This window comes from Mus pahari, chromosome 10 (genome assembly GCF_900095145.1).
Source record: "Mus pahari chromosome 10, PAHARI_EIJ_v1.1, whole genome shotgun sequence".
In the NCBI taxonomy this organism is placed as follows: Eukaryota; Metazoa; Chordata; class Mammalia; order Rodentia; family Muridae; genus Mus; species Mus pahari.
Genome location: NC_034599.1, coordinates 58124578 through 58152403, shown reverse-complemented (window position 1 = coordinate 58152403; position 27826 = coordinate 58124578). Strand labels below are relative to the sequence as shown.

Here is a 27826-nt window from a genome sequence, read left to right as displayed (position 1 = left end):
CAGACCGTGGAGGCTGCAAGAGGGTGGCTCTGAGATCACACTTCTCAGACCGTGGAGGCTGCAAGAGTGTGGCTATGAGATCACACTTCTCAGACTGTGGAGGCTGCAAGAGGGTGGCTCTGCAGCTTCCTTTGGTCCTCCCACTCTTTCCTTAGCTCTTCTGGGGGAAAAGAACATGGCACTGTTCCCCAGTCCTGCTTATCTTTCTATAATTATGTCCTAACTTGATATTTTTATACTCTGACTTTTTGATCTAACGTTTTTTTATAACTTGCTGGAGTGGGGAAAAGGCTGTTGAAGTGACTTTAGCAGATGATGGAGCGACTGGTCCCGTCCTTTGCAAGGTCTGTGAAGGATCCAGCTGTCTCAGATAGCCATGCCTAAATATGCATTTTCCAGGGTCAGCAGCAACTGAATGAATATGGAACTGGCATGCAGAGCTAGTGGTTCTGCTGAATACAGCAGTGTTGAGCTGGCTTTGTGCTCTGTATTCAGCAGCCCCGAGGTTAACAAAGCAGGACAGGTTAGGGACTTGCAATTCCAGATAAGCATTTTATCATTTTGATGCATTTCAGGCTAATTGAAATATTTTTTCCAGCAGTACACACCCATGTCACCTCACCTATAGACACAGACACACCAAATTTGGAGTTTTAAAAAACACAGAATCAACAGTCTTGACATAAAAAATATAAAGAAATAAGAGAGTATTGGTATCTGACACCTCCCTGCAGATGTTTGAAGAAACAAGTGGTGGAGAAGAAACAAGCTGTTGATTTATATCCATTGAGGCAAATCTTCCAAAGCTAAAAGCAAAACCAAAAAAAAAAATCTTAAAAAGTTGCATAGTATTGTTTAATATACTTTTCTTTTTTCGGTTTTTGATTTTTGTTTGTTTGTTTTTCAAGACAGAGTTTTCTCTGTTTAGCCCCAGCTGTCCTGGGATTCCTCTGTAGACCAAGCTAGCCACCAAACTTAAGAGATCCACCTACCTCTACCTCCTGAGTGCTGGGACTAAAGGTGTGAACCACTATGCTCAGATCAATATACTTTTCTAATAGATAAATCCCAATAGTATTTCCACTCGGCAATGGAAACGTCCCTGAGGACATTTAAGTAGAAGTTTAATGGCCACTTGTCCCAGAAGAAATTCTTCATGAAAGAGTCCAGCATGAGTATAGATCCAAAAAGACCAGAATAAGTGTAGATCCAATACAGTTATTTTTGTGCATTTCTGGAAGAAATGTTGTTAAGCTGAGTCTTGATGAATGGGGGGGTAGCTATAGCAGGCGCCATCCGGCGGAGCAGCAGCACACACCAAGCCAAGAGTGTTCAGTATCATCCCATTTTGACTCCCTGACCTTGAGCTAGGAATAGAAATGAAGATTCGCTTGAGCTCAGTAGACTAACGCCAGCCCTGATGTTTTCTCAAGTATCCTCCGCCGCTTGACTCTAGAGACCAGTTTAGAGCTGGGAGCCCATGGGAGTTGTCACCTGAGAGATGTGGCATGGTTGTCACATCTGACCTGTGGTCAGCAATACACCCACCGTAAAGGGATGTCAGTTTTTAATTCTTACAAGGCTGTTAGTGAGATGGGTTTCCATTTTTAAGTCTTTAATAAGAAATAATCTGTCTGAATTAATTATAATGCTTGGATATGTGAAAGTGGTAGCTACTGGTCATTCTAGATAGAGACGTGTGATCAGAGGGCTCTGTCTATTAAGACGTCAGACCATGGTGCTGAAGAGCATGAAGTATGGCCATTTTGCTATGTTAGCCAAGCAACCAAACCATGCTCTTCTGGGCTGACCAGACAGGTGAAGGTGTCTCCTGCCCCATTTAGCACAAACACCTAATGCCTGTTGTTGGAGGTAATCAAATTTCTGGTGTCATGGAGAACATAAAAAGCTCTTGCCTTAGGGTTCGCACTACACAGGGCTAAAATCCACCAACTATTAGAGATACAGGGAGATGTTGAATACTGGCCATTATCAGGTAGGCTGTGATAAAACTAGGAGAATGAAATTGTCTGCACAGTTGTGGCCAGAGTCTTCTGGGACAGGCCCCCACAGAGGAGGGAGAACAAGGGGATATGTGGGAGCTGTGTCCTGAAAGGCAGGCAGATTTCATTTGTCATCTGTCACACCAGCTAAGGTTCCAGATAGGAGCCACCCTTACTACTGCAGCTAGGGCTGTGCAATCATTTGAAGAACAATGCTTTTTCTATTACAAACGTAAAGTGGTTGCTTTCATCCATCCTAACTTAACTTTATATCTTTTTAATTCAAAATCTCACACCAAGTCTCCTCTAATGCACGGACTGCCATCAAAGGAGACCTTTTTGCAGTTGTTTCTAAGTGACTTTTAGAGATTTCGTTATATGCCAGATATTTTAATTAGCATTTCCTGAGCAGTGCCACTGATGAAAATCAACATAGAACAATTAGAATGTCTGCAAGGGCACAAAAGTGGGCTTTTCAATAGACTTTTCCCCTCCTCTTCTTTTTTTTATTAAATTTAACAATTAGAAACCTCATATTTACTGTGGCCTAGTTGAAATTAATATATTACCTTTAAACACAGTATTCAGTCCAAAAGTTGTTCAGCCAGGTCTTGGTTTAATATAGTGCAGATAGATAAGTGTACGAGTGGCACACTCAAGTACACACACACACACACGCACACACGCACGCACACACACACACATTTATAGACAAAAAAAATGACGCAAATAAAATAGCATTATGGGAGAAGAAGGCTTGCGTTTCAGGTCAGCAGGGTTAAGAAGTCCAAGAAACCTTTAAATATTCAAAACAGTTGTATTCAGCATACAATCTACTTTTTATCATCTCGCTGGCCCTTCAGGATGAAGGAAAGACACTGTCCAGCTCTGGGAGTAGTTTGCTGGCAGGAGAATTAGGAGAAAGGTACTGACGCCTGAGGGGTGGGTCATGAATTAGTAATTGCTATGTGGCGGATGAGCCCGTCAGAAGAGTTGAAAATGAGGAAGTTGCCTCACAGAGCACTATCAATCACTCAGTGACCATAACTTCCAGTAATTAGTGTATTTTATGGGCTTTTGCTTCAGTGGCTCGAAAGCCCATATGCTGCACTCACAGCTAAACTTTGCCGGAGTAATATTCCGGGATGATTTATCCTCTTGCTGCACTGGGAGATAACCCTATATTAGGTGAAGATTGTGAACTAAGCTGCAATAAAGTGTAAGTTTAGGTACAGTTTGCCCAGGTTGAGACCTCAATGTATCATGCTTTTGAGCATTCATGGTCAGGCCGGAGCAAGCAATCATTTCTAACAGTGAAACAAATAAAGCAATTAAAGGACCAGCATTAGGATGTTGTGTTTGTGAATTACTGTTGCCCTCTCCCCATTTAAGCGTCCACTGTAATAAGCCCATTTCTAATTAGAAAAACAGCAATGTTGTATTAGAATCGTTTATTTGTAATGCTGTCTTTCCTCCATGATTACTGGTAATCTGGGCTAGAATGCAGGACCCTGTGAGTGATGGAGAAGTGCTTGATTTATCCTTTTGTGCTACTGTGTTTGGGCTCCTTAAGTTACAATAAATCCACTCCCGATCTGTGGGGTCTGGCGAAGATGAGGATTTCCTTTAGAAATGCTGGCACATGTTAAGGAGCAAGCCTGGCGGGAACCTCCCAGTTAGGCTTTCTACACAAAGAGGGAAAAAACGTTATTTACCAGCTCTCAGGGGCACTTGGCACTCCTCGCGCCGGCATAATGAGTTATTTGCTGTGGTTCACCCAGTGCACCGGAAGTCCCCAGGGGCCTTCACAGACAGGGTTCCCTGCCATTGCCAAAACATCTGTAGAGCCCAGCATTCTAATAATTTAACAAGCTTTGCCACCAACTTACAGTATGACCTTGGGCAAATTAATTAAGCTTCTGGTGCCTCCATTGGGCAATAATTCTGTTTGTGTTAAAGCAATCCTTGGAGTTTGTAGGAAAGCGTTATGTCAAGATAAGTATAAATTGACTAAGGAAAGAGACAGACTCGGTTCTACCATATTCTCTGCAGATGGGAGTCCTCTGTGCGGCTTCTAATGATCTGTTCCTGAGCTTTCCTGAGATAGATGCTAGTGAGAAGCTAATCTCACCAAGCTTGGATGAGGAGGTGTGTAGTGTGACACCTTCATTACATTCATTATCCCATCTTTAATTTCCAATGCATTATCACATCATATGAGTTAAACAATAATAGTAAAACAAACTAATTGTCTTTAATTAAAGTGAATTAGGTTTTGATTTCAATATATTTGATGTAGCGAGAACTGAGGATGTGGAGGGTCCCAAAGGTTATTAGGGCAGATTTCTGTGGGGCCTGATGGTGTTAGTAATAACCCTCTTCCTCGTGGTTCTAGACACGAACAGATATGTCATTTCATCAGTCTCTGTTGCTCGCACTTATGCCCCTCCACAGGGGTCGCAGATTCCACAAGTTAGCAGCTAATGGCGTTATACATTAAAAATTGAAGCTTCCCTCACTCCAAGGCCTTGCAAGGCTTTGTTCTTAAGCCCCAGACACTTTGGAGTGCAGCTGCAAACTATAGGCAGAAGATTAAATTAATTTGTAACTCTTTTTTTTTTTTTTTTGTCCTGCATTACTAAATCCTCCACATTTAATTGAAACCCTACTTCAAGACGCTGTGTGTTTCTGCGTTCTTTGTTGTTAGTGTAACCTCTGAAGCTCTTTAACACTGGTAAATTGCTGTTATAGCCTTTGGATTGTCTTGAAACCATTCCATAAGCGGACAATGAAATTGATACATGGGAAGAAATGTCAGATCTTAGGGTAGATTTTAAAGTGTTTAGTATTTATTGTGGGTCTTCTCCAGCATAGTTTGAGATGATTTAAGCTCGATCTTTAGGCCTGAGCAAATTGGTCTTGGGATGAAAACTCACCTAGGGAATTTCATGTCATTCAGTAGTTACATCTATTTTGGTTTTTTTTAAGTTTCCCTGTGTCTAATGCACCAAGTGGCTGTCGAATTTCTATGAAATGGAAGCTTAACTGCAGCACACAATCTAAATGCAAAATCCTTAGATGGAAGTTTAATTGTGTAAAATGCGCACAAGGTAATTAAGAACAAATTTTAGAACATTTTGGACTATAAAGTCTCCCTTCAGCTATATTGAAAATGCTTATTTTCAATTTGCAGTTATGCTAAGAAACATAGGATATGTCTAAATTAAGAATTTTTTAAAAAACCAAGTGCTTTTTAGTGCAAGTATAAACTTAAAACTCATCCCATTGCTTTGCTGATGGCCTGAGTAGGTATCTTGATCTGAGTCTGCCCTCCGCTGCTGCCACTGCCTTGCCTCCTCTCTCTTCATAGTTCTGTGAGGGTAAATTCCCTGTCGTGTTGTTACTTTATAAATAAATGTTTTCTACCCTAACTTTCAGTTAAAAGGTTTCTAGTATGTATTTGACAATAGTTCTAGTTCTCTCTCTCTCTCTCTCTCTCTCTCTCTCTCTCTCTCTCTCTCTCTTTGTGTGTGTGTGTGTGTGTGTGTGTGTGTGTATGTTACACACACAGAGGCTCAAATATATTTATTATTTACAGTATAAAATCCAACATACTTCAGTGCTGTAACCTCAAGAACAATTCGTAGGTTATGGTTGGTCAAATCAAAGATCAATAAATGACTCTGAGGAACATTTCTAGTTTCACAGTGAAATGTTAGTGATTCCTGTTATTTCAATGTATTACCAACTGTGACCACATCCACAGTCTCTTTTTCCTGCCCTTTACACAAGAAATGTCCCACAACCTCTGTTGAGCAGTTTGTTAACTGTTTAGTGTTTGGAATTAAACTGCACTTGTTTGTTTACCATTAAATAGAATGTTTTCCCTGCCTCCTATACACCTCCACCCGAGCCACGAACAGTAGACCTGTTCCATCTCCTCCTGGGAGTGGAGGGATAAGAGAGTCTGTTGATGGATTGCTGGTGTGTCTTCATTTTTTTAGTACACTTTTTTAAAAACACTGGACTTAAGCTGCCTATATTGAAATGCTCCCCTTGTAAAGATGATGGAGTGAGTGGGCATCCCGATTGGCCAAGTCCTAATCTGTTTGCTTTGCTGCAATCCTTCTTTTCCTCCCCCTTACTTTAACTGTTAACCTATTTATAAATCTAAATCTACACACAAAGGTCATTGGTTGGCTGAACTTAAACCATTTTACTCAGTAAATTTAATTAAGAAAATACAGTGCAACTCATAAGCAAATGAGTTTTTTCCTAGTTTTAAAGCAAACCACCCTCATGATGCTGATTGCCTTGCCCGACCCCTGGTGCTACAGAAACAGGCAAAATTAAAAAGGACATTAAAGCTTCATTAAATCTGAAACACATTTAGTACAGTGACATATCTGCAGGCCATTTCAGAGGAGATTACACACTCTCTTTTGTAAGTTTCCTAATTTATAATACCTTGACAATAAAAACTGGGGAAATGCACGTTGATTAATAGGCCAGTAGGGTAAGAGCGGCGAGCAGTGCCGGCCCAGCCTTCTGAAAGGCCCACAGCATCTGCACTCCCTCCCATAAGGGTTCAGTGTTTATTTTGACTTCTGTGAAGAAGTTCCTCTTGCAGCCTTGTCTGCTCGGGGTACCATTTCTGTTTCCAACTGACAGCTTGATGAAGGGGTTCTGGGCCTACCCTTGTGATTCCGCTCACTTTGTCATAAGACAAGTACTGGGAAGTCAGCAGCTCTGGGGCTACATTAGACTGAAGAAGGGTAAGGACACAGATGACAGCAGAGTCCTTTGAAGGGGCCTTCCAACAACTGTCTTCAGTGCAGCAGGCACACCTGCTGGAGGTCACTGGAGCCACAGCAGCCCATTGGTGACACTCAGAAGAGAGGAAGTGACAATCTTGATACCGTGGCAGTGGTACCTACCTGTTAACGGCAAAGCAGCCTTCTCTGCCATGTAAATCCAAAGAGTTCACACCTACAAAATGCCAGCAGGACCGAGGTCCCAATGGATAGATGTCAGGAAAACATGAAACAGAGTTAGATGCAGGAATGCTGCTTTGCCCAGCTCAGCCACTGCTGCCTGTTCCTAATCAGATGGGACAAAAGGGCCACCACTGACCTGCCCACACTAAACCTTCTCTCTGGCCCCTGCATAGTAGTGTCTTAAATGAGTGACACGAGCCATCCTTGCTTCCCTGTCCCAGTTATGACAAAGGAGCCAGGTACATGCATGCACACTGCAGATCAATGATGACTGGCTAGTCAGAGGTCTTGTGCTAAGATGAGAGGGAGCCGATTCTCACATTATTCTGCTCTTGTTCATTATGCCTTCCTCATATTTTATTTCCATGTTTGTTTTGTTTTGGAAAGAGCCTCACTGGGTGGCCCAGGCTGATATTGAAGTCAGGATCCTGCTGCCATAGCTTTCTAAAGTGCTGAGATTAAAGATAGATATATACCACCACACCTGTCTTGTTTCTTAATTCTTTAAAAGCTGCAAGAACCAGGAGTGTCAGCATCTGCTGGGTCACATAGACCATGATAGTATGTGTGGTAGGCAGGTTGCCTCTGCCAGTCAGCCGTGTGGGCAGAAATCTTCCTCAGTCCCATTGATGTGTTCAACATGTATGTCCATAAATGTACATACATTTCTCTGTAAGGGATTAAGCCACCATGTTTTAGGTTTGTTCTAACAGTTATTAGGCTCTTAGCCATTTTAGACGAGAAATCCTTCTTGTGCTGCATCTTTACTCCAGATGAAATGCACACAGATCAGTGTGGTAATAGGTACAGCTTTTGGTCACTCCTCAGTGCCTGTCAGGTCATTAGAGAATAGCACCCCCACCACTGCAGACCACAGAGACCCCTGAGTCAGTCTGCACACTCACAAAAGTATAGTCACACCCTATATTTTTCATATCTAAGATAAGCCTACAGCTTGTGTTGTGTGAGAGCAGAGTGGGGGCAGCATAGCAGCACTTAGACAGCAGCCAGCCAGACGAGACCCTGCCGACGCAGAGACCCTGCCGACGCAGGGAGGCATCCATCCTCCCTCCTCTGCCTCATTTGACCTGTTTTCTCATTTGAACATGCAAAGATTAAGGAAATCCATCCAATGAAATAACGATAGCTTCAGTTTATATCTTGAAAATCCATGTACTTATTAATGTCCATGAGATATGAATACAGTGTGACACTTAACTAGATATTCTAACACATAGAGGCACACACAGACACATAAACATCCAAGTGAGTGTTCACCTTTTCAGAGGGCCACCATACAAACTCATATGGTTCATTGTTATTACACTGCTGTTCAAATGGCCCTTAGAGCTTTAAAACCTCAATGCCTCTGTCTGTCCTTTAGTAATCTTTGTAGGTATTCAGGGTTTGAATATACATGGGCATTCGGGCATCAGGCTACATAGAAGTAACATGATCACCAAGCTAAGGGATGTCATCTTAAATGTGAGCTGTGATTAGTTCTCATAAAGTAAAAGAAGTGTTCTTTTGTTGCATGGAATTATTTTGAACACCATTTTGAGGTGTTTGAGAAACGTCAGTATCTTTGAAGCAAGTATGCAGCTGCCAGGCTCCCAGAAGATAGTGCCAGTGTGCTGTGAGGAACACTGGATTGAGAAGCAGGTTTTGGGGATAGTCCCTAGATTTCTCTGACTAACTATGTGAAAATTCCTTGAGGGTTTGTATCTCCCTATAGGTCCATATGCTCAGATGTGTTCTGGCTTCCCTGGTGCTATGCTTCTCCTTTGCAAGCAGGTACAGATATGCATGGAGGGCTTAGCATGGAGGGTCGGCCATGCCGGGAAGCTGTACGCTTTCATGATTTCGTCCTTATTCTCAGCACTCAGGAGGCAGAGGCAGGCAGATCTGTGAGTTTGAGGCCAGCCTGGACAGCCAGGACTATGAACAAAGACCCTGTTGAAAGAGAGACAAGGGAGATGGGAGGGGTCTAATCTTATCACATTGTATCGAGCCTATTCTTGTCTGAGTTGCTTAGTTGTAACACATGAGGTAACAGAAGTGACTAGCCCAGAAACAAAGAGCAATATACAAATCAAAATAGGCATGGAGGGCTCACTCTCCCAAGTTCAGACTGATGCCTGCATTTCCACCCTGGCAGCCCTCCCTGGCCATTTTCATCCTCACGACCATCCATGGCCAGTTCTGTACTAGTGGTAGGGCCTCTAACTGGCAGGAAAGCACAGAAAGGTAAGTGGGTGAAAATAATAGCGCAGGCTTCAGTGTCATAACACAGCCCACTCCAAAACCATAGAGCTGTGCTCCAGAACCCACTAGATGTTACCGTATTACCAGAGAAAGGGCCATAGACTAGTACATCTCTGTCCCGAAGAAACTGTCACACACATACATGTGAATAATTCCCCAGAGTTGAGAGTACACCCAAGAGAAAGTGTGTGGGAAAATATTCAGTTTATTAAAATGAAAATGTTTCTAATACAGATAAAATATTATTTATTAAAATGTCCATTCTAAATACAGTTAATAATGTAATTACAGCAATAATTTAGTTTATACATTAGAGGTGTGGATTTTTTTTACTTGCTAGATGCAATTCTGAAATGTAGTCCTTGTCTGTCTTAAGGAGATCTGCCCTGCATGCAAATCTATAACTAGACAAATATTATTTTCTTTCCCAGCTTGCTCTTGGGAGGTTTCCATATCCTCAGGTAAGATTGTTCATTACTGCCGTTTGCCTCTGTGACATTCATTCCTATGTATGAAGGTACAGGAAGCGATTGTGAACGTGTGAGCCACAGATAAATAAATCTGCCCTGTTAAAATGAAAAGTAGTTTCTTAAAGGAGTCATTAGAAGTCTCTATTGGCTTTTTTTTTCTTTTAAACTCTAGACAGTTTTCCCTTGTTAAAGGTTGGCTGAGACCATCTTGCTCCTCTTTGTATGACATTTGAGGTGTCCCTTCTGCCAGCTCCATGTGCTCATGTGGAGGTTGGCGGAGGGGCACACCCTTTCCTTCATACCCATTATGAGCATTTTGGATTCAATTAAAATTATTCCAGTTAGAAGATGAAGCAAAGGGTAACGATAGCTAATGTGGGTCACTGTTCACCAGGGGCGCAGGCTCCGGCTTTCGTGTCCTGTGATTTTGAATTCTTTTTTGATTTTGTTCATTCCTTGTCACAAATAGTTCATTATCAAGTATTGCAAATCCTAAATTTTTATAAATGCTTCATGATTTTTACTAGAGAGGGATGGTAGCAGTTAAAATATAAAGCTATTTTGTGGCTTGAGAATGATTCCCTGCTGTTGGGGCAGTAAGCAAAATGTCCAGAGGGATGAAAAATGGACGGCTGACGGCTCTCTTCTGGTTGATGTGCACTGTTGGTCTGGCATCGTGGTCTGAACAGGCCAAAGTGCCTGCAGGCATGTCTGATTTAAAGGTGGTGTTGGTCTCTGCTCTTTAAGCATCTATTAACTTGCTATTATTATGCAAATAAGTGTTGTATTACACATACTAATTTATGCATGGTTAGATTATGCAGATGCATCACAAACATGGTTATTGAATAATAGGAGGGGGCGCCTTCTCCCTAGCCATCTTTAGAAGCAGATCTCAGCCTATTCTCCCAGTACCCATGTGTACACTTACAGAGCCTTCACTCACTGAAATATCTCTCGCAAAGCCCTTTCCCTGCACAGTTAAAAGTCACCAGATAAGTGGAAGGGAAATCCTCCAAATGGTTTGGTTCAGGAGTGTTAGCCTCACTCTTCTTTGAAACAAAGAGAAGTGTCTTTGCTTAAGCATAGTCTTTTTCCTTTGAAAGGAAAATATAGAACTTAGCCAGTTTGCACGCACTGGCACGTAGTGGGATTCTGACATAGACAGTCATGCCACTCAGCTCTATAGGTATTCTGTCGGATTAAAATCACATTGTCGAGATTTATAGTCATTTGAATATTTATCTTGTTATGCCTCTTAAGTCTGTCAGTAATTTTAAACAATTCAATGTTTGACTAATGCATATAATCCTGTAAAACTGTGGAAATGAACATGAGGCCCTTCATGACCTAACTCTTAAACTAATCTTAATAGAACACTTAGAAGCCATTGATGAAGATTAAGAGCCAGCAGGATGGCCTGTCATGCGAGCCTGATGGCCAGAGTATGATCCCTGGGACCCAAAGACCATAATGGAGAACACTGACTCCCACAAGTAACCTCTGACCTCTACACAAGCCCCCCCCCCAATAATAAATAAGATACTGTTTAAATTTCAAAGATTGAAACTGTAGCCAGATCCTTAAAGTCCCTACTATGCAGTATGAGTAGGCAGGGATACTGGCTGAGTGTGTGGTCCTCCGTGTGTGACCATGAAGACCACAGGCAGGTGTAGCTTTGCAGAATGACTAAGTATCCCTGTATTTGATGAGTTGAATAAAAGTTGGAAAATGCTAATTGGGTGAACTACCTATTTACCAGTAATAATTCCTTGAATTATGGTAGAATGCTATCATCAAAATGATACTTTTATTTCAAATAATAAAAGCAGCCTTTATGCCCTCAGGTCCTTCCCCAGATCTCTCATCAGAAGTTTGGGTGATTCCCTACTGAAAGGCAGTGGCTTTTGGTGTGATTCACATTTTGTCTACCAGTTTTGTATTCTTGATGAAAGGTGGGGGGGAAGGATCCTTTATAAATGCCTCCCATGGACTGGAAAGATGGTTCAGCATTCTGAACTTGCTATTCTTCTAGAGGACCAGGGTTTGCTTCCCAGTACCCGTGTTGGGGAGTTCAGAACTGCCTGTAACTCCAGCTCCAGGGATCCAGTGCCCTCTCCTGGCCTCTGCAGGCACTTGCTTGCATGTGCTGCACATAAACTCACACAAACACACACATACATATAAAAATCAATCACTCTACCAATCGGTACAACTTTCTTCTTCCCTCAAATGAAACAGATGAAGGAAAAATGTTTGTTTCTGGGGTACTGCAGAGATCATGAGAGCACACCTTCACTGTGTCCCACACTACACACTTGGACTGTGTGCTGTGAGATGGCCTAAGTAGTCACCATTACTGACCGCTGATTGCTGCCAATTTGATTCCCTTGACTCAGATGGAATGGATCAAATTGAGTCAGGATGCTAGTCTTGAGCAGCATTGTATCATGAGCAGCATTGTATCATGAGCAGCATTGTATCATGAGCAGCATTGTATCATGAGCAGCATTGTATCGAACCGTACCACAGCACCTAAAACCAGCTATCCCTGCCTTTGACTTTCTTGAGTGACTGGAAGCTTAGTACTTCACCCAGCAGTCTTCTGTTTACTCTATTGAAGACTGCTATCCTGAGTATGGTCCTTGAACACTAAGGTCATGTCACTTTTTAATTCCTGGGCTAGGGTTAGTGCCATAGAACTGCTGTTCTGGACCCAAAGTCAAACCAAGGCACCAGATTGGCACTCTCTTCCTTAGAGACCAGTTGAGAACACACAGGCAAGTCAGAGCTTGGATCAAAAGACTCAGCTCTACCACAAATTCATTGGTCCTTCACTATTGCTTTCTAAGTTTCTTGAGACCTTGTCTTCCTCATCTCTGAGGGGAGAATCCTGCTGTCTGCCTTCTCTTTCTGGTTTGAGAGATTGTGCTGCTCAGATGAAATGGTAGATATAAAGTCACTTAGGAAAGTACAAGGCCCCAGTGTGTCCCCACCCCTAGCTCTGGTGCAAGGCTATGTTCAAATCCGCATTACATCTTAGCCACCCTCAACCCAACTGGAGCAGAGCGTGAGACTGGAAGGAGCAGCAAGCTTTCAGACTTCCTTCACTCAGCCCTGTGTCAGTGCTGCTGACAGCATCTTTAGCAAGCCCTCCTCCAGCTGGTGACAGGGTGTATACAGGGTGAGGGTGCAGATGAGGAGGAGGGCGTGGGCGTAATAGAGTCAGTCATCAAGGACAATGATTGTGAAGAGGCTGGGCTTCTTAGAGCTCACCCTTCTGTGTAAATGTCATTGTTTTGTGTAAGCAGGTGTTTGCTGTTTGGAAACACATGCAGAGTTTCCTTTAGGCCTTAGAATAGCACAGCCTTCTTTGGATGCTGTGGACTCTAAGAAAGGTTGGGCCCTCCATTACTGTAATATTCACTATTATAAGAAACCAGGGATGGGGATAGGATCCAGCTAGTAGAGTTCTGGCCTGACTTGCCCCAGCATCTGGGAGGCAGAGACAGAAGGCTAAGACATTCAAGGATTATCATTGGCTATAAAGTGAGTTTGAGGCCAGCCTGGGATACATGAAACTGTCCCAAACAAACTAATAAACAAAAGACTATGGTATGATGTCTTGAAGTCACTCAACAGCTTTCCTGCTCAGATCTCCTGAGCACTTTGTGTGACCAATCCCAGGCCGTGCATCCCACCACAAAGAACTGTTATTTCTAGCCTCACACCTTTCAGGCCCCACACCTCATCTCAAAGGGGAGTGGGAACAATTGGGTCTCAGGCTTGGAGGCACTTAAGCTCAGTGACTGGCTGTGTCACCTCAGCTTGGTAGTTGTTCATACCTTTGCCCCAACTCCCAGGCAGTCACCAAGCCCTCCTCACATTCAGCTTCCCTGACAGAGAAGACAGAAAGAATGAGCACTGTGGGCCGGGCTGATGGAGGTGACAAGACTGGTCCCCAGAGCCCTTTTGCTTTTCCTGTTCCTTGTCCTGTTTCCTGTCCAGGAGGATGCAGATGGCCTCAGAGCCCTCCCCCTAGAATGCTAGGTGCCTGTGGAGCATATTCTGTAAAGAGAGGATGAGTATCTGCTTTTGCCACATCTTACAAAGCTAACTCCATTGAACAATTCAGCTTTAATAGTAATCTGGAAAGATCTGTAGGTCCAAACAAGGACTGGAGCATGTATAGTCAGTTGACTTACAAAAAAAAAAAAAAAAAAAACAAAACGTGGCAGTAGCCAGTGGTTTGTTTAATGACACCATAATTTGGGAGAAATGAAAATGATTGCCCACTAAACATTGTCATCCTCCATTCAAACTTTACAGCGAGGCCCTGTGCTCGCTCGGACAGTAGTGAACCCATTAGGGAGACTTCGGGGGCTGGTTCCGCTAGGGCACCGTGGACTCAGGAGGCAGGATGCCTCGGGAAAGTGAAGCTAACCCCGATACAAATGTGCTTAAAGTACTTTTGCATATATAAAAATATTGTTCTTGTTTTGCCTACAATTCCTGATCTTGGTTAATAAATTACATCAAAATGACCCCGAGTTAAAAAAGGGGGGGCAGGAATCTGAGCAAATAGTGCCCCCGGTATTGTAAAGCTTTGAATGTTTTCACACCCCATTAATTTATTACTTCTCTTTCTTCATCTTTAAATTTCATTTTTTTTTTCAAAAATTCCGACTCCCCGCTGCTGCAGTGATTTCCATCTTGTTGTTAATTTCCCCTGCTCCATATGGAGCTCCAGACATTTCACCTGGAGGCTGTACTAGATTTTGCTGTAGTGATCCTACTTCCGGAGGCCAAAACTGTCATTTAGGGTTCCTGGTGCATCTGTCGGCGCCAGGCTTTTCACTGGCATGGGAGAGTGTGAATAACAAATTGGATGCACCTGAGATTCGGATGATTAGTGTGCGCTGTGAATCTCTGAGACTTGTAAGCAGCTAGCTCTGGGGGGAGGGGCAGAGGGCCGGAGCTGAGGGTGGGTGGGTCTGTGCCCACACCTTGCATTCGGGGCTTGGCAAGTGCCGTGCCGACATCGTCCGCAGCCCTGGTGCAGAGATAGTAACATATATTTCATCGTGCCTTGTCATTGATTAGAAAAGAGCCTTTAATTTCATTTCACCCCATGTTGTGATTAATTTGCATTCTTTGTCAGAAGTTAATGGAGTTTTTTATGGTTCACTCTGAAATCCTTGAAGACATCAGACTTGATCTGATGTTTATACAACCGCCAGCGGAATTTTTTCCTGTGATTGATGGCAAGCTTGATGTTATTCCAAACGGTTTTTTAAGCTGTTTTTAAGAATTATTTGAATAAAATGCAAGCAAGATATTGTTGTAACGATCAAGATTATCTGTTAAAAATCTGTTTCAAATAAAGAAGATGATAAGTAGAAAAGGGGATCAAAAAGAGAGAAGGACAGCGAATGGAGGCATTATTTATTAGAATTATGTAAGAATGGCATCGACCAAATTAGTGCAGTGTGAAGAGATAACTTGTATTGGAAATTTTTTAATGTCATCTGACCAAATAAAATAAGTCCAAGATTAAAAAGAACATCTAAGGCACTGATTAGAAGCCTCATTATCAACTGGCCAGTTCTCGAGTATTCTGCCAGCCTTGGCCATCCATGTGCACACAGAGACCTACTGTCCTGGACCAGAGGAGACAGGGCTATCTAGCCAGCCAAAGTAATAATGTATTTCTCATCCCAATCAAGAGGAATTCTTCAACCTCAGTATAAGTTACACATAAGGAGATTATAGACGGTCCTTAGTAAGATGTTTCTAAGGGTGTCACCACTGTCCTTCCCACAGACAGGACAGAAATAGAAACAGCCATTGTTACAACCAAGGTACATGCTTCTTGTGTGTAGGAGCAATGTGTGTTTACCCCATACATGGCCTGTCACAGTACAAGGGCAGTTGTCAGGGCGGTTTCATCTGAGCCCCTGCTACTAACCTGGGACATGTGTTCTGCCCGTGCTTTTGGGTCCCTGGAGCCATTGGTTTGCTTTGGAGACCTCGCCATGGTGCAGCGATTCTGTCTTCTCCGTGGTTGCTGCTCTGGGGACCCACTCATAGGTCAAAGGCTGAAAACAAGTTTATATGCTGGACTTGAAAGTTAGCTACATAATTGGGTGGTTTTAATTGACGTTTACTGCTTTCTGATCCTTGTCTTAGTGTGATCTAAGGTTCTTTTTATTATATGTAATCCATATTATTGACCAAGTTTACCCCGTTTTCATTTAAATAGAAGCAGCTTGTCAAGGAGAAATATTTTGAGGTGGTTTAGAAACCTGCTGTTTGAATGTGTTGGGCTTCCGTTTCTTCCCTGTCACTAACAGACTGGCTTTTCACCATTACACTTGTGTAGCAGGAAACTTCTTGGCAAGGTCTTGCTTTTACCAGAGTGGAAAACCTGTGTTCTCAAAGCTGTTTACCACACTAAGCACTCAGAAAATCCTGGGGTCAAAATACTAGAGTTTTCTCCTGGGGTTTCTGAGACTTGGTCTTTCTGTGTAACCCTGGCAAACCTAGTACTCACTCTGTAGCACAAGCTGGCCTCAAGCTCCTGTCAATCCTCCTGCTTCACAGCCTCCCAAGTGCTGGAATTAAGGCCTGCACTACCACGTCCAAGCAAAATACTAGAGGGTTTTTTTCCTTACATTTAATACATATGTGTATGTAAAGCCTTTCACTGGTATATGGTTACTAGTGCCAACACTAGTTAACATTTAATATTGTCTTACTGTCTATATTATATTTAGACTGTAGATATCATTTTCTTAATTATGTATCCACCTCCTAACTGTGATCATGCATAGAACTGCAAAAATCTAAAATGCTTGTCTTCTTTAAACAAATGTTTTTGGAATCAGCTTGGTTAGATATACTTTTTGAACTATAAGGACTTGTTTTCAGATGGGTCTCAAAAAAAAAAAAAAGCAGTGGGTAGTCCCCCAAATATTCAGTGTTCCCCTTTAACTGACAAAAGTAGATATGTGCCATGTTTTTTTACTTAAATTTCTGCCAACATTTTTATTCATTATCCTTACTAATTAAGATATAGTCACTTAAAAGATTCCAAGCCATAAAATCAGATGGATATTTCATAAAAATGTAGAGGTAAGCCTTAAATGATGGGGAGATGTCATTTGTACACATTACCTTCTTCCCAGAACTAAGTCCCTCAAATATCCATCTCAGATGTACACAGAGATACTTTACCTCCTGCCTCTCTCCTAAAGACAGGAGGTAGATTTCTAGTCTGTCCTTAAAATAGAGCAAAAATGGGGTCAGGTCAAAAAGCAAGGTGTGCTGTATGCACTTAAAATTCCCCCACTGATGCCGGGCGTGGTGGTGCATGCCTTCAATCCCAGCACTCGAGAGGCAGAGGCAGGCGGATTTCTGAGTTCGAGGCCAGCCTTGTCTACAAAGTGAGTTCCAAGACAGCCAGGGCTACATAGAGAAACCCTGTCTCGAAAAAAAAAAAAAAATCCCCCCTACTGGGGAGGCAGAGATAGACAGATCCCTAAGGGTCACTGGCCAGTCTACCTAGCTGGTTTCAAGCCAGCAAGAAACCCTGTCTCAAAAAGACAAGGAAGACGGGGCTGGTCAGGTGGCTTCACAGTTTAAAGCTCTGGCTGATCTTGCAGAAGACTGACTCCAATCCCAGCACCCCCACGGTGACTTACAGCATCTGTAACTCCAGTGTCAGAGATCCAGTGCCTTCTTCTGACCTCCATGAGCACCAGGCATGCATGTGACATGCATATATACATGCATACAGGCAAAGCCCATACACATAAAAATAAATAAATCTCTTAAATAAAATATAGTTAAGGGAGAGAGAAAAGAGGAAAGGAAAGAAACAAAGTGTATATGACACCTAGAAAATGACACCTGAGATTGTTCACTGGCTTCCATGACATGCCCACCCATGCATGTTCACACAGCAAAGAAGGAAGAGCCCCTGTCCCCAGTGTCTAGGGAACTTGGGAAGGTGGCGTTTCCCCATTACAGTCGCTACTGCACGTGAGGCAGGTTGCTTAGCCAGCCAGGTGAAGAATGGCTTTCTTTTCTTTTAAATACCAACCTGAAGGGTTGGGCTATGGCTCCGTGGTAAAGCACTTGCCTAGCTTGAATAAAGCCGTAGGATTGATCCCAAGCAAATGCCAACAGCAGATTGAAGCAAAGGAAGTCCCAGTTACAACAGAGAGAAAAGCTGCTTATATAAAAGGAGCCTCCAGGACCTGAGGCTCTGGCCTCAGAAAGGGGGCAGGGTGGAGGGGGGTCAGCTCACTTTAAAAAGCCAAGACAAGAACTGAAGAGATGGCTTGGTTAAGAACTCCTGCTTCTCTTGCAGAGGACAAGTGTTCAGTTGACCTCTGAGGTTACCAGCACTCGTGTGTGTGTGTGTGTGTGTGTGTGTGTGTGTGTGTGTGTGTGTGTGTGTGTGTCTGTCTGTCTGTCTGTCTGTCTGCACACACAGGTTTAAAAAATAAATAAGTCATTTAGTCTGGAAAGGTAGCTCAGCTGTTAAGAGTGTGTACTGCTCTTACAGAGGACCTAAGTGTGGATCCCAGAATCCACATCAGGTGGCTCACGACCACCTGTAATTCCAGCTGCACTGGGATCCTACACTTCTAGCCTCTGCAGGCACATGCACACATACATGTACATTTTATTTATTGAGATAGGGTCTCTCTATGTAGCCCTGGCTGACCTGGAACTGACTATATGGGCCAAACTGGGTTTGAACTCATGGAGCTCTGCCTAACCAAGTACTAGGACTAATATGCCACTTCAGTGGGCCTGTATACACATGATTTCTTAAATGATGAAGATAAATATTTATTTAAAAGAAGCCAAGAATGCTTCATAGAGCAGAAGATACTCGAGCTGGGGTAAGGAGACTGTAAGGATGGCAAGGCCCACTGTAAGCACTCAAGTCAAAGGGAGCTGTGTTCACCAAGAGCCAGCCACAGGTCTACCGTGGGGTGTGGACAGCCTCCTTCCAGTAGTCTGACTGCAGAGTGTTACTGTGTTGCTTTCATTTCCCTAGTTAAGCAAATTCCCTGGGTAAATTGTAATGCAAGACCTTAGGGGAGGAAGAAAAGGGAGAAAGGAGCAGGTGGAATAAGGGTGTGTATCAAGATGTAGTTGACCCCGAAATAGACAAGATACAGAAGCTGGACTCCAGGATGTCCCAAGTCTCTTTGAGATGGCAGGGAGCCTGTCTGAGGTAGGAAGGATTTGTATTCCCAGACCTCTGCCCTGAGGGTTTTTGCCACACGCCTGAAAGCTTCTCCCCAGCTTGCGTGGATTTGACTGACACATTACAGGGCAGTGTCTAGGCTGCTAGGAAGGAATTATCACGATTACATGAGCCAGGCCTAAGAAGGCACTTTGAAACACGTGCAGTGGTTAACAAGACCAAGGCAATGGTGGTATTATTTATACTTCCAGAAAGTACTTCAGGGACTTGCCTATATAGCTCTGAAAATATATGAGTGTGTCTCTTGCCAGGTTGGACTGAAATGAATTACTTTTCTGATCCCACCAGAGCCTTCCTGTCCAGTCCTTCTCTTTGGAGTTACAATTTATCATTCACAGTCGTAATTCACAGACTTACATATAGAATCTAGTCATTTTTAGCCCAGTAACTGGGACCATGAGTCTCTCAGGTTTAAATAATCAGCCTAGAAATGTGAGTGAGGTGTTAAGCAGCAACCTCAGTGTCCTGCTCTGGCTCCCAGTTGGCAACCTTGTCATCTTCTCTTAGACTCCAGAGATTTCCACTCTCACCCTTTGGTAGTTGCCACCTTAAAAACTCTTAGAGTTTCAGAGGCAAGAAGACCTTACCTAGCTCTTTATTTTCTACAAGTGGGAATGGGAGCCGTGGTAATTAAGTGACTTGCTGGGCTCCTGTCTCCCACCCCCAGTTCAGTGGCTTTTTCTATCTAGAGATCGTGGGGACATGGACTGTGATGAGGCACCCAGAGGTTTTGATCCCAAATAACTAGTCTTATTTTACACACCCAGTCACTCAAGTACTGCCTCCAACTGGTGTGTCTACAGAGGTGGAAATTACTGTCCCAGGATGCTCCCTCCTGCCAGGTAATTGCTGACTGGGCTACGGATCCCTGGCGGGCAGCTGGTCTCAGCTGAGGCAGAGACATCAGCTTTTACTGTTCTCAGTTGTGCTCGCCATCATTCCACAGAGAGAACTTGGGGTAGATTTGGAGCTAGGAGCTCATTGGCATCCAACTTAAAAGGGGGCAGACCTGGCCAAGCTTTGTTTGAATACAGATTACTTCTAAATGTTTAAAATAACAGTTCTGGATTGATGCCTGGGGTGTTGGAGAATCTTCTTCAACTAAAATGTTAATGATCCTAAGAACCCAACCCTCTTTAGTGCCAAGAAAACAGACAAGAAGAGTTCATTGCAAAAGCACCAAGTCTCTAAAGAGCAAGAGCTGCTGCAGTTGAGAACTGAGGATGGCTGAAAGGCGGCCAGGGACGATGGCTCCTGGACACAACTGGGAGCCAAGACAGAAGGCATGCATACAGAGCTGAGGCGTCAGCCCTGAAGGATTGTGGGAAAACAGGGCAGCCAATTAGAATCAGCTGTGCTCTGTATTAGGCCGTACCTCAATATCTGCACATTGACCATCAGGCAGCAGGATAGCCTGATGCGGGAAGCTGTGGCTCTCCAGGCACAGGGAGGTACACAGTGTAAAGTAAGAGATAAAGCTTGTTTTAGTCCTGAACAGAAATAGGTCGTAGCACTCCCCTGTGGGCCAGAGGACACTTTCTCTATAGGACTAGTTCCAGTTTGGGAAAAAAAAAAAAATGCCACAAGCAAAAACAACTTTCTGGCTAGAGGTCTTCATCCCATGCTCTGGGTAGCTCTGGGCCTTGTTATTAGCTAGAAACTCTTTGGCAGAGAGAACCCGAGGCAGCGAATGATACCCACCTCCCTAGGCATCACTGAATGTCACCCTGGGTATGAGACTTCCACCCAAGCACAAGCAAGGCTATTCTAACCCCTGCTTCTGGCATTTCCTATCAACTCTTTGAAAAAAGATCCTAGAGCCCCATGGAACCCTGGGGAAGCAACAAAATCACAGGAAGCTGTGGGCTTTAAAATATTTTTTTTTATTTTTTATGTATATGGATGCTTTGCCAGCACGTATAGCTGTGCACCATGTACATACCTGACGCTTGAGGAGAAAAGAGGAGGGTGTCGGGTCCTTGGAACTGGGGTTGTAAGCAGCCCTGTAAGTTCTGGGAACCAAACCCTGGGTCCTCTGCAGGAGCAACAAGTGCTCCTAACCGCTGAGCCCGCTCCCCGGCCGTAGGTAATTAGAGGAAAGGCAAGCTCTGTGTTTAAGTCTTACCACTCTACTTACTTCAGGGACCTTTAGTAAGTGAGTCACCTTTAGGGGCCTGCAATTATGTCTCACCTGCTGTCTTAGTCAGGGTTTCTATTCCTGTGATGGACTTAGTGACCAGAAAGCCAGTTAGGAAGGAAAGGGTTTATTTCAGCATACACTTCCAAAGTCAGGACAGGAACTCAAGCAGAGCAGGAACCTGGAGACAGGAGCTGATGCAGACGCCATGGAGAAGTGCTGCTTACTGGCTTTCTTCCCCTCACCTGCTCCGCCTGCTTTCTTATAGAACACAGGGATGGCACCACCTACAATAGGCTGGGCCCTCCTGCATTGATCACTAATTGAGAAAATGCTGTACAGCTGAATCTTACTGAGGCATTTCCTCAACTGAGTCTCCTTTCTCTCTGGTGGCTCTAGCTATGTTAAGTTGACACACAAAACTAGCCAGTACACCTGCCTTTTGGGTTCTAGAGTTGCTTATAGTGTCTGGTTATAGAGGACTACTTGATGAATATAAATGAAATCAGTGAAGTGACTGTCTACCTCAATTTTGCTTACTTACATGTTGGTAAAACCCAGTTTTGCGTGTGGAAGGAGCCAAGACTTGGGCCCCAATCCTAGGCTCCCCCTCACTGCTTTGTCTTGTCTCCCTCACCTCATCCTTCCACTCTGCCCTGACAGCATTGCTGCCTGAGGGCAGGTCCTTCCGAGGGGCGTGACAATTGTCTCTAGAGACAATGAGTATTGACCCAGGAGAGTCCAGCTGGGACAAGGGATGAAGGGCTGGGGACATGGAAAGTAAACCCCCTTTGCCAGATGAATCAAGACGGTGGTGAGGTATAGGTAAGGAAGGAGTGAAGGATCAGAAGCAGGTGGGAGCTAAGCAGTAGTCAGCAGCCTTGAGCACTGTTTCTGTCTGAGCCTCAGTTTCCCTAAGGGCAGGGTAGTCCATAGAGCTTGAGCATCTCTGAGGTCCTTCCCACATGAACAGTTCTTTAGGTCCTAATCCTTCATGTCGAATATAAAATCCCAATTCACCATAATCACTGTAGACTTAGCTGGGGCTGTAACTTCCTGTGTCAGATTTGAAAAGAGTATCTTTAAAGCATCTACAGATCCTTACATTTGAGTTAAAATTTAAAAAGAACAGAGTTTAACACTGAGGACTAGAATATGGCTCAAGTCACATGAAATGAAGCTGCTATTCTTTCAAAATTCCAACCATACCATATAATTTCAACCTTGAAAATATCTAAAATCTACTCAAATATCTAGGGTATTTCAGATCCCAGAAGCCTGTGTGCTACTGTAGGGCTGCCCGGCCTCATCTCAACCAAACAAAAGGCTCCTGTATTTTGTCTCAAGGAAGAGACACAGACAGCAGCTGCTTCAGGCCTGCCCAGGCTCCATAGGTGATACAGTTCCTTGCTCAGATAACAGTCTTCTTAGTTAGAGTCTCAAAGCACAAGAGAAGTGACACCAGCTATTCTGTGTCTAAAACGAGCCCTTTAAGGGAAAGATGAAAGTGTACTGTGGCTGAGTGTGTACAGGAAAAAAAACAAAAAACAAAAAATGAATAGTTTCAGGGTCCACGGAGGACCCTGAAACACAGCAGGGTGGACGAGAGGAGATGTAATACACATGGGAACAGCTGGAAGAAGCTGACCACAACTGACAAAGTATGTAAAATCATGACTGCTCTTCAGGCAACCTTTTTTAAAAACCCATCTCAAAGTCACCTTAATGACAGAGGCTTTCAGTGGATTAAAAGCCTGGGCCTGCTGGTTTGGGGAGAGCCAGGTCTACCCAGTGACCGTTGCCTCACTTATTTTGTTTGAGACAAACATTATTAGCCTTGGCTTGCCTGGAACTTGCTATGTAGACCAGGTTGGCCTTGAACTCAGAGATCCAGCCGCCTTGGAGATTAAAGGTCTGCCTAGCCCTTGGCCTGCTTCCTGGACCAACAGTGGCTGCTGGAGCTCTCAGAATAACCCGCTTCTGCTGAGAGAAGCGTCTGTTCCCCTAGCAGCTGCACCTGAAGGCTCTTTAACTCCTCCAGCCATGGGATGTGCATATCCTTAATAATTCAGGCCTGGTCTCCTGTGGCCTGTCTCACATGGAGTCATCCTGACGTAAGTGAAAGGACTGTGACAGCGGAGCATTTGATTGCCATTACTGGAGAAGGAAGAAGAGGGAGGAGCCAGTGTGCTTACTCAGCACAGAAGATGTTGAAGACATGGCATCTGTCTCCAGGGTATGAGGAACTGAAATCAGCCTGTTTGCCGCAACTCGAGGGTCATGGGCTTATCTTTAAGAAGATTTATTTGGGCTTGTAAAAGAACTTTCTAACAGCATTCTGTGGATAGACTCTTGAAAGTGTAATGAGCCTTCCTGGTGTTCAAAAAGCTTCTGCAGGAAACATGACAAGCACCAGCCCCACCAAGTGACCCAGGACAAGAGAGGCCAGGGCTCTGCGTCCGGGAAAGCGGCACTGTGACAGCAAACAGAGTGGCATGGTGGACAGTCCAAGCCTAGACTTTCTGGGGAAAGGTGACAACTACAGAACGGATCGTGCTGCGACTTGAGAGTGGTGAGCCCAACTGCAGCTCTAAGAAATCGCTGCTTGTGCCTGTGGCCCAGTTCCTAGTGGAGGCTGTTATGAAGACAATGCAATCATAAGTTTCATTCAGGAAGGAAGGAGGAAGGGAAGGAAAGGAGGGAGGGAGGGAGGGAGGGAGGGAGGGAGGAAACTTCCCTACAGTTCTAGATGTCCAAGGTAGAGCTCCAGCCCTAGAAAATACCTCTATTTGGAATATTTCAAAGCAAGGTTCTACACAGGCAAAGAATTGGACATCGGAACCAACGTTATTTGGGTTCCAAAGCATAGGGCGGGGGTTAAGCTGGCTGAGAGGCAAAATGAAGGTTAGATCCAGAAAACCCCTAACATCCTCACTGGATCAAATGTATGCTCAGAAAAATAGTATCTCCTACTCCACACTTCCCCTACACACACACACACACACACACACACACCTCTTAGAGTCTTAAGCTAGATTCGAACAAGATCATCCCCTCTCTGAACAAAGAAAAAGGAACTAAAGTTAGAGACAGGAAAAATGTCTAAAATCTACTCAAGGCAAAAGTGACTTGAACACCTTGGCCAGGCCTGTGTCGTCAGGAAACAAATTCATTGTGTGATTCACATCTGTTCATTTCAAATGGCAATTCTGTGTCAGAACGTTAAAGTGAATGTTTGCCCACAGGAGGATTTACTGTGGCTCCTCTCCATGTACATGCAGTGCGACATGAGCTATGTCAGTTTTAAATACACAAAGGCTAGAGAATGGCCTGGCAAGCAGGTCCTTTTCCCTGTCCCCTGCCTGGCAGACCCAGCGATGAGTAATGTCGCCCTGCACCTTGCTGCTCCAGCTGTTGCGTTCTGTGTAGAAATGCATTGTCCTTGATCCTTGGGAAGCAGCGAGAGCCAAGGGACCTAATTTATGGCCTTAGTGATTTTTCTATCTGGCCCCATCTGAGCTGTGCCCTCCTCTAGGCATCTTTGTTGGAGCCTCTCTGTCACACCCAGCTGTTGGAGCCTCTCTGTCACACCCAGCTGTTGTCTAGCTAGTCTTTTCTTCTCAAAACTGGTGACCCAAGCACAGTCTTGGCTGCAGTCTGACCTGTGGGCCAGAGAGAAGGTGACAGAGATTGCATCTTAACCTGAATTGAATAACTTGGTTTTGTTTTGTTTTGTTTTCTCGAGACAGGGTTTCTCTGTGTAGCCCTGGCTGTCCTGGAACTCACTTTGTAGACCAGGCTGGCCTCAAACTCAGAAATCTGCCTGCCTCTGCCTCCTGAGTGCTGGGATTAAAGGTGTGCACCACCACGCCCGGCTTGAATAACTTGTTTTAAACCTTCATTTTAATCATTTATTCAAGAACTCTTTGCATACATACATGCATATATACATGCACAGACACACACAGAAGAGGGGTTTCTCACTGTACAGCCCTGGCTGGTCTTGAACTCACATATTAAAAGCATGTACCACCACATCCATCCCATGAATATAGAGTTTACACGGTGGAAGTTTAGTGACATTCTGCCTTAATCCGCCTGATAAATTCACTTAAGACTTAACTTTTGTTTTAGACCCTCTACAAGGTATAGACTCCTGGGTGGGTAAGAACTGCAGCAAGGATAAAGGCCAGTGACCTGGGGAGCAGGGACAGTGACACTTTATCATCATCTCCGCTGATAGTTAGGCCCAGGAAATTTCACTCTGATCATTTTTATAAAACAGCCATTGAGAAGCTCCATCATACACTTGAAGTGGTACAAAGCGACAGGTTAAAGGTTATGGAAGGCAAGTGTATCCTTACAGAAAGCCTTATAATCTGTAATGGATTAGAGATGGGCTGTTCCCTCAGCACATGGTGCAGCACTAAAGCTAGGACCTCCCTGGCACAGGTGGAAGGCACAGTTCCTGAAGGAAGCACCATTTCCTGAGAAGCCTTGGGATCCTCTTGTTTTGGTCCTGAACTGTGCAGACAGTTCATAGCCCTATTGCAGGAAGGATGTCGAGGCAGTGGGTATCTAGCTGGAATTCCATGCAGTGTTCTGATTCTCAAGTTTCTGCATTTCCCTGATAGGGAGCCTCCTAAGCAAGCTGTTAGGCCAGGCTGTAAGTGGGGCCTTGAGCACTGTTTCCTTCTGAGCCTCAGTTTCCCTAAGAGCAAGGTAGTCCATAGAGCTTGAGCATCTCTGAGGTCCTTCCCACATGAACAGTTCTTTAGGTCCTAATTCTTCATGTCGAATATAGAATCCCAATTCACCATAATCACCGTAGATTTAGCTGGGGCTGTAGCTTCCTCTGTAGTTTGAAAAGGGTATCTTTAAAGCATCTACAGATCCTTACATTTGGGTTAAAATTAAAAAAGAACAGCGTTTAACACTGAGGACTGGAATATGGCTCAAGTCACATGAAATGAAGCTGCTATTCTTTCAAAATTCCAACCATACCATGTAATTTCAGGCCTTTTTTTTTTTTTTTCTACCTAAGAGAAAATAACACAAGCTTGAAAAGCAGTAAATATGTAAAGAGAAAATTTGTCAACTGATATTGGAAGATGTGACCTGGGTCACACATAAATCTCTCCGACAAGAGCTGCAGGGCAAGTCATCATTTCAGAGGGGAAATGAAGGCCTGGCTGGTGTCTTCCCTCAGCTCCATAGTGAATCCACTCTGGTTTTCTGATTACGCCTCTGACTATGATGTGAAAGACCTGCTAGCGGGGTCTGTTTTGCCATTGTGTGCAGAGAGGGGAGCAAAAAGAGAAACTCCTGAAATTGTTTTTTAGCACCAGTGCTGTTGACAAGTAGTCCAGGCCTCACAAAAGGAGCCTTCGCATTAACACTTGCTTCCCCAGAATCATTTTGCAAAGTCCGGAGTCGTGCATGGGCTTTCTGATTGACACCTGTATGGCTCTTGCAAAGAAAGATGCTGTAAATGTTAATGCAGTTACCAAAACCTGGCTGGGACTTGTGGCTGCCTCCTAACAAGTCATTCATCCTTTTTAAACATGTGAGGATCTGTCTTACATCAGAAGGAGGCTGACCTCTCCTTTTAGTGGAGCAACTGACAAAAGAAGAGAAGAAAAGAAGAACATGCCCAGAAGAGGAAGGTGGTTCATCTCATTCCTGTATCAGAACACCACTAATTCCAGAGCGTGATGAGCAAAGTGTTCGTCTGGAGCATTTATGTTCTGCTTGTTGTCCCATAGTCCTAGTTAGCCACAGCAACAACTCAACACGAGCAAAATGTGCACGCAGGAGCGTGGGCTCAGGCAAGCTGGTTATAAAGAGTGTCAAGGTGTTGTCAGCTGTACATCAACATGAACGTGACCGTGTGCCTCTGAACTCTGCTCTCATGCTAAGCCATTGGAAAGGCGGACCCAGAATAAAGATAGGTGTCCATGAAGCTGGCATTTTACATAGTCAGTGCCTCTTTTAGTGTGCTATAAAAACAAGGGGCTTTGGTTTTACATGAACTGTGCACAAAAGCAGAGGGCAGTGGCTGGAGGTTGACATGGTTCAGCTCTGTTTTATAGTCACTGTGCCCAGACAGTAATATGATCTTGAAAAAGGTAAACAACAAAGACTTTAGCAGTGAAGAATATGCCTAATATAAATACAGCCGTGCGCGTGGCAGCTCAGAACTTGAAAAATATGACTGCAGCATTAAATTTTTCTGGTGGAATTAACAGAGGAACAGAACATAGCCTTTAAGGCAATATATCTGAGACAAGGAAAGGAGATAATACATCTAACTCCATGGTCTGTGCAGCACTCCTATAAAGAACAGCACAGTAGCTTTATTTAATTGAGAAAATGAATCAATTATGATGATGTTGCATCATCACATCAGACCCATGTGAAATGGAAGACATAAGTCACGGCATTGTGTAACAATGTTCAGAAGTAATTGAGTACCATACGCATTTTGAATCAATTTCAGGTTCTGGCTCTGCTACCTTAATACAAAATGCATGAAGTTGACATCCTGTAGTATGTTGCTATCAAGACTGTAATAAAACCCTAGCATGACATCTCTAAGATCCCGGGCAAACCTGGGTCATTATATCATAAGAAATAAAAAATTTAAAAAAAAAAAAAGACACCAGTGG

General features: G+C 43.8%; 1 protein-coding gene across 2 annotated transcripts in view; it reads left to right on the top strand.

Moving 5' to 3' along the window:
* Positions 1-27826, top strand: part of Map2k5 (mitogen-activated protein kinase kinase 5) — a 217329-nt gene that overhangs the window by 130543 nt on the left and 58960 nt on the right. For both annotated transcript variants that reach the window (XM_029542971.1, XM_021206485.2), the window contains exon 17: positions 9697-9726. In XM_029542971.1, the coding sequence (XP_029398831.1) occupies positions 9697-9726 (30 nt within the window). The remainder of the gene's footprint in view (positions 1-9696; positions 9727-27826) is intronic.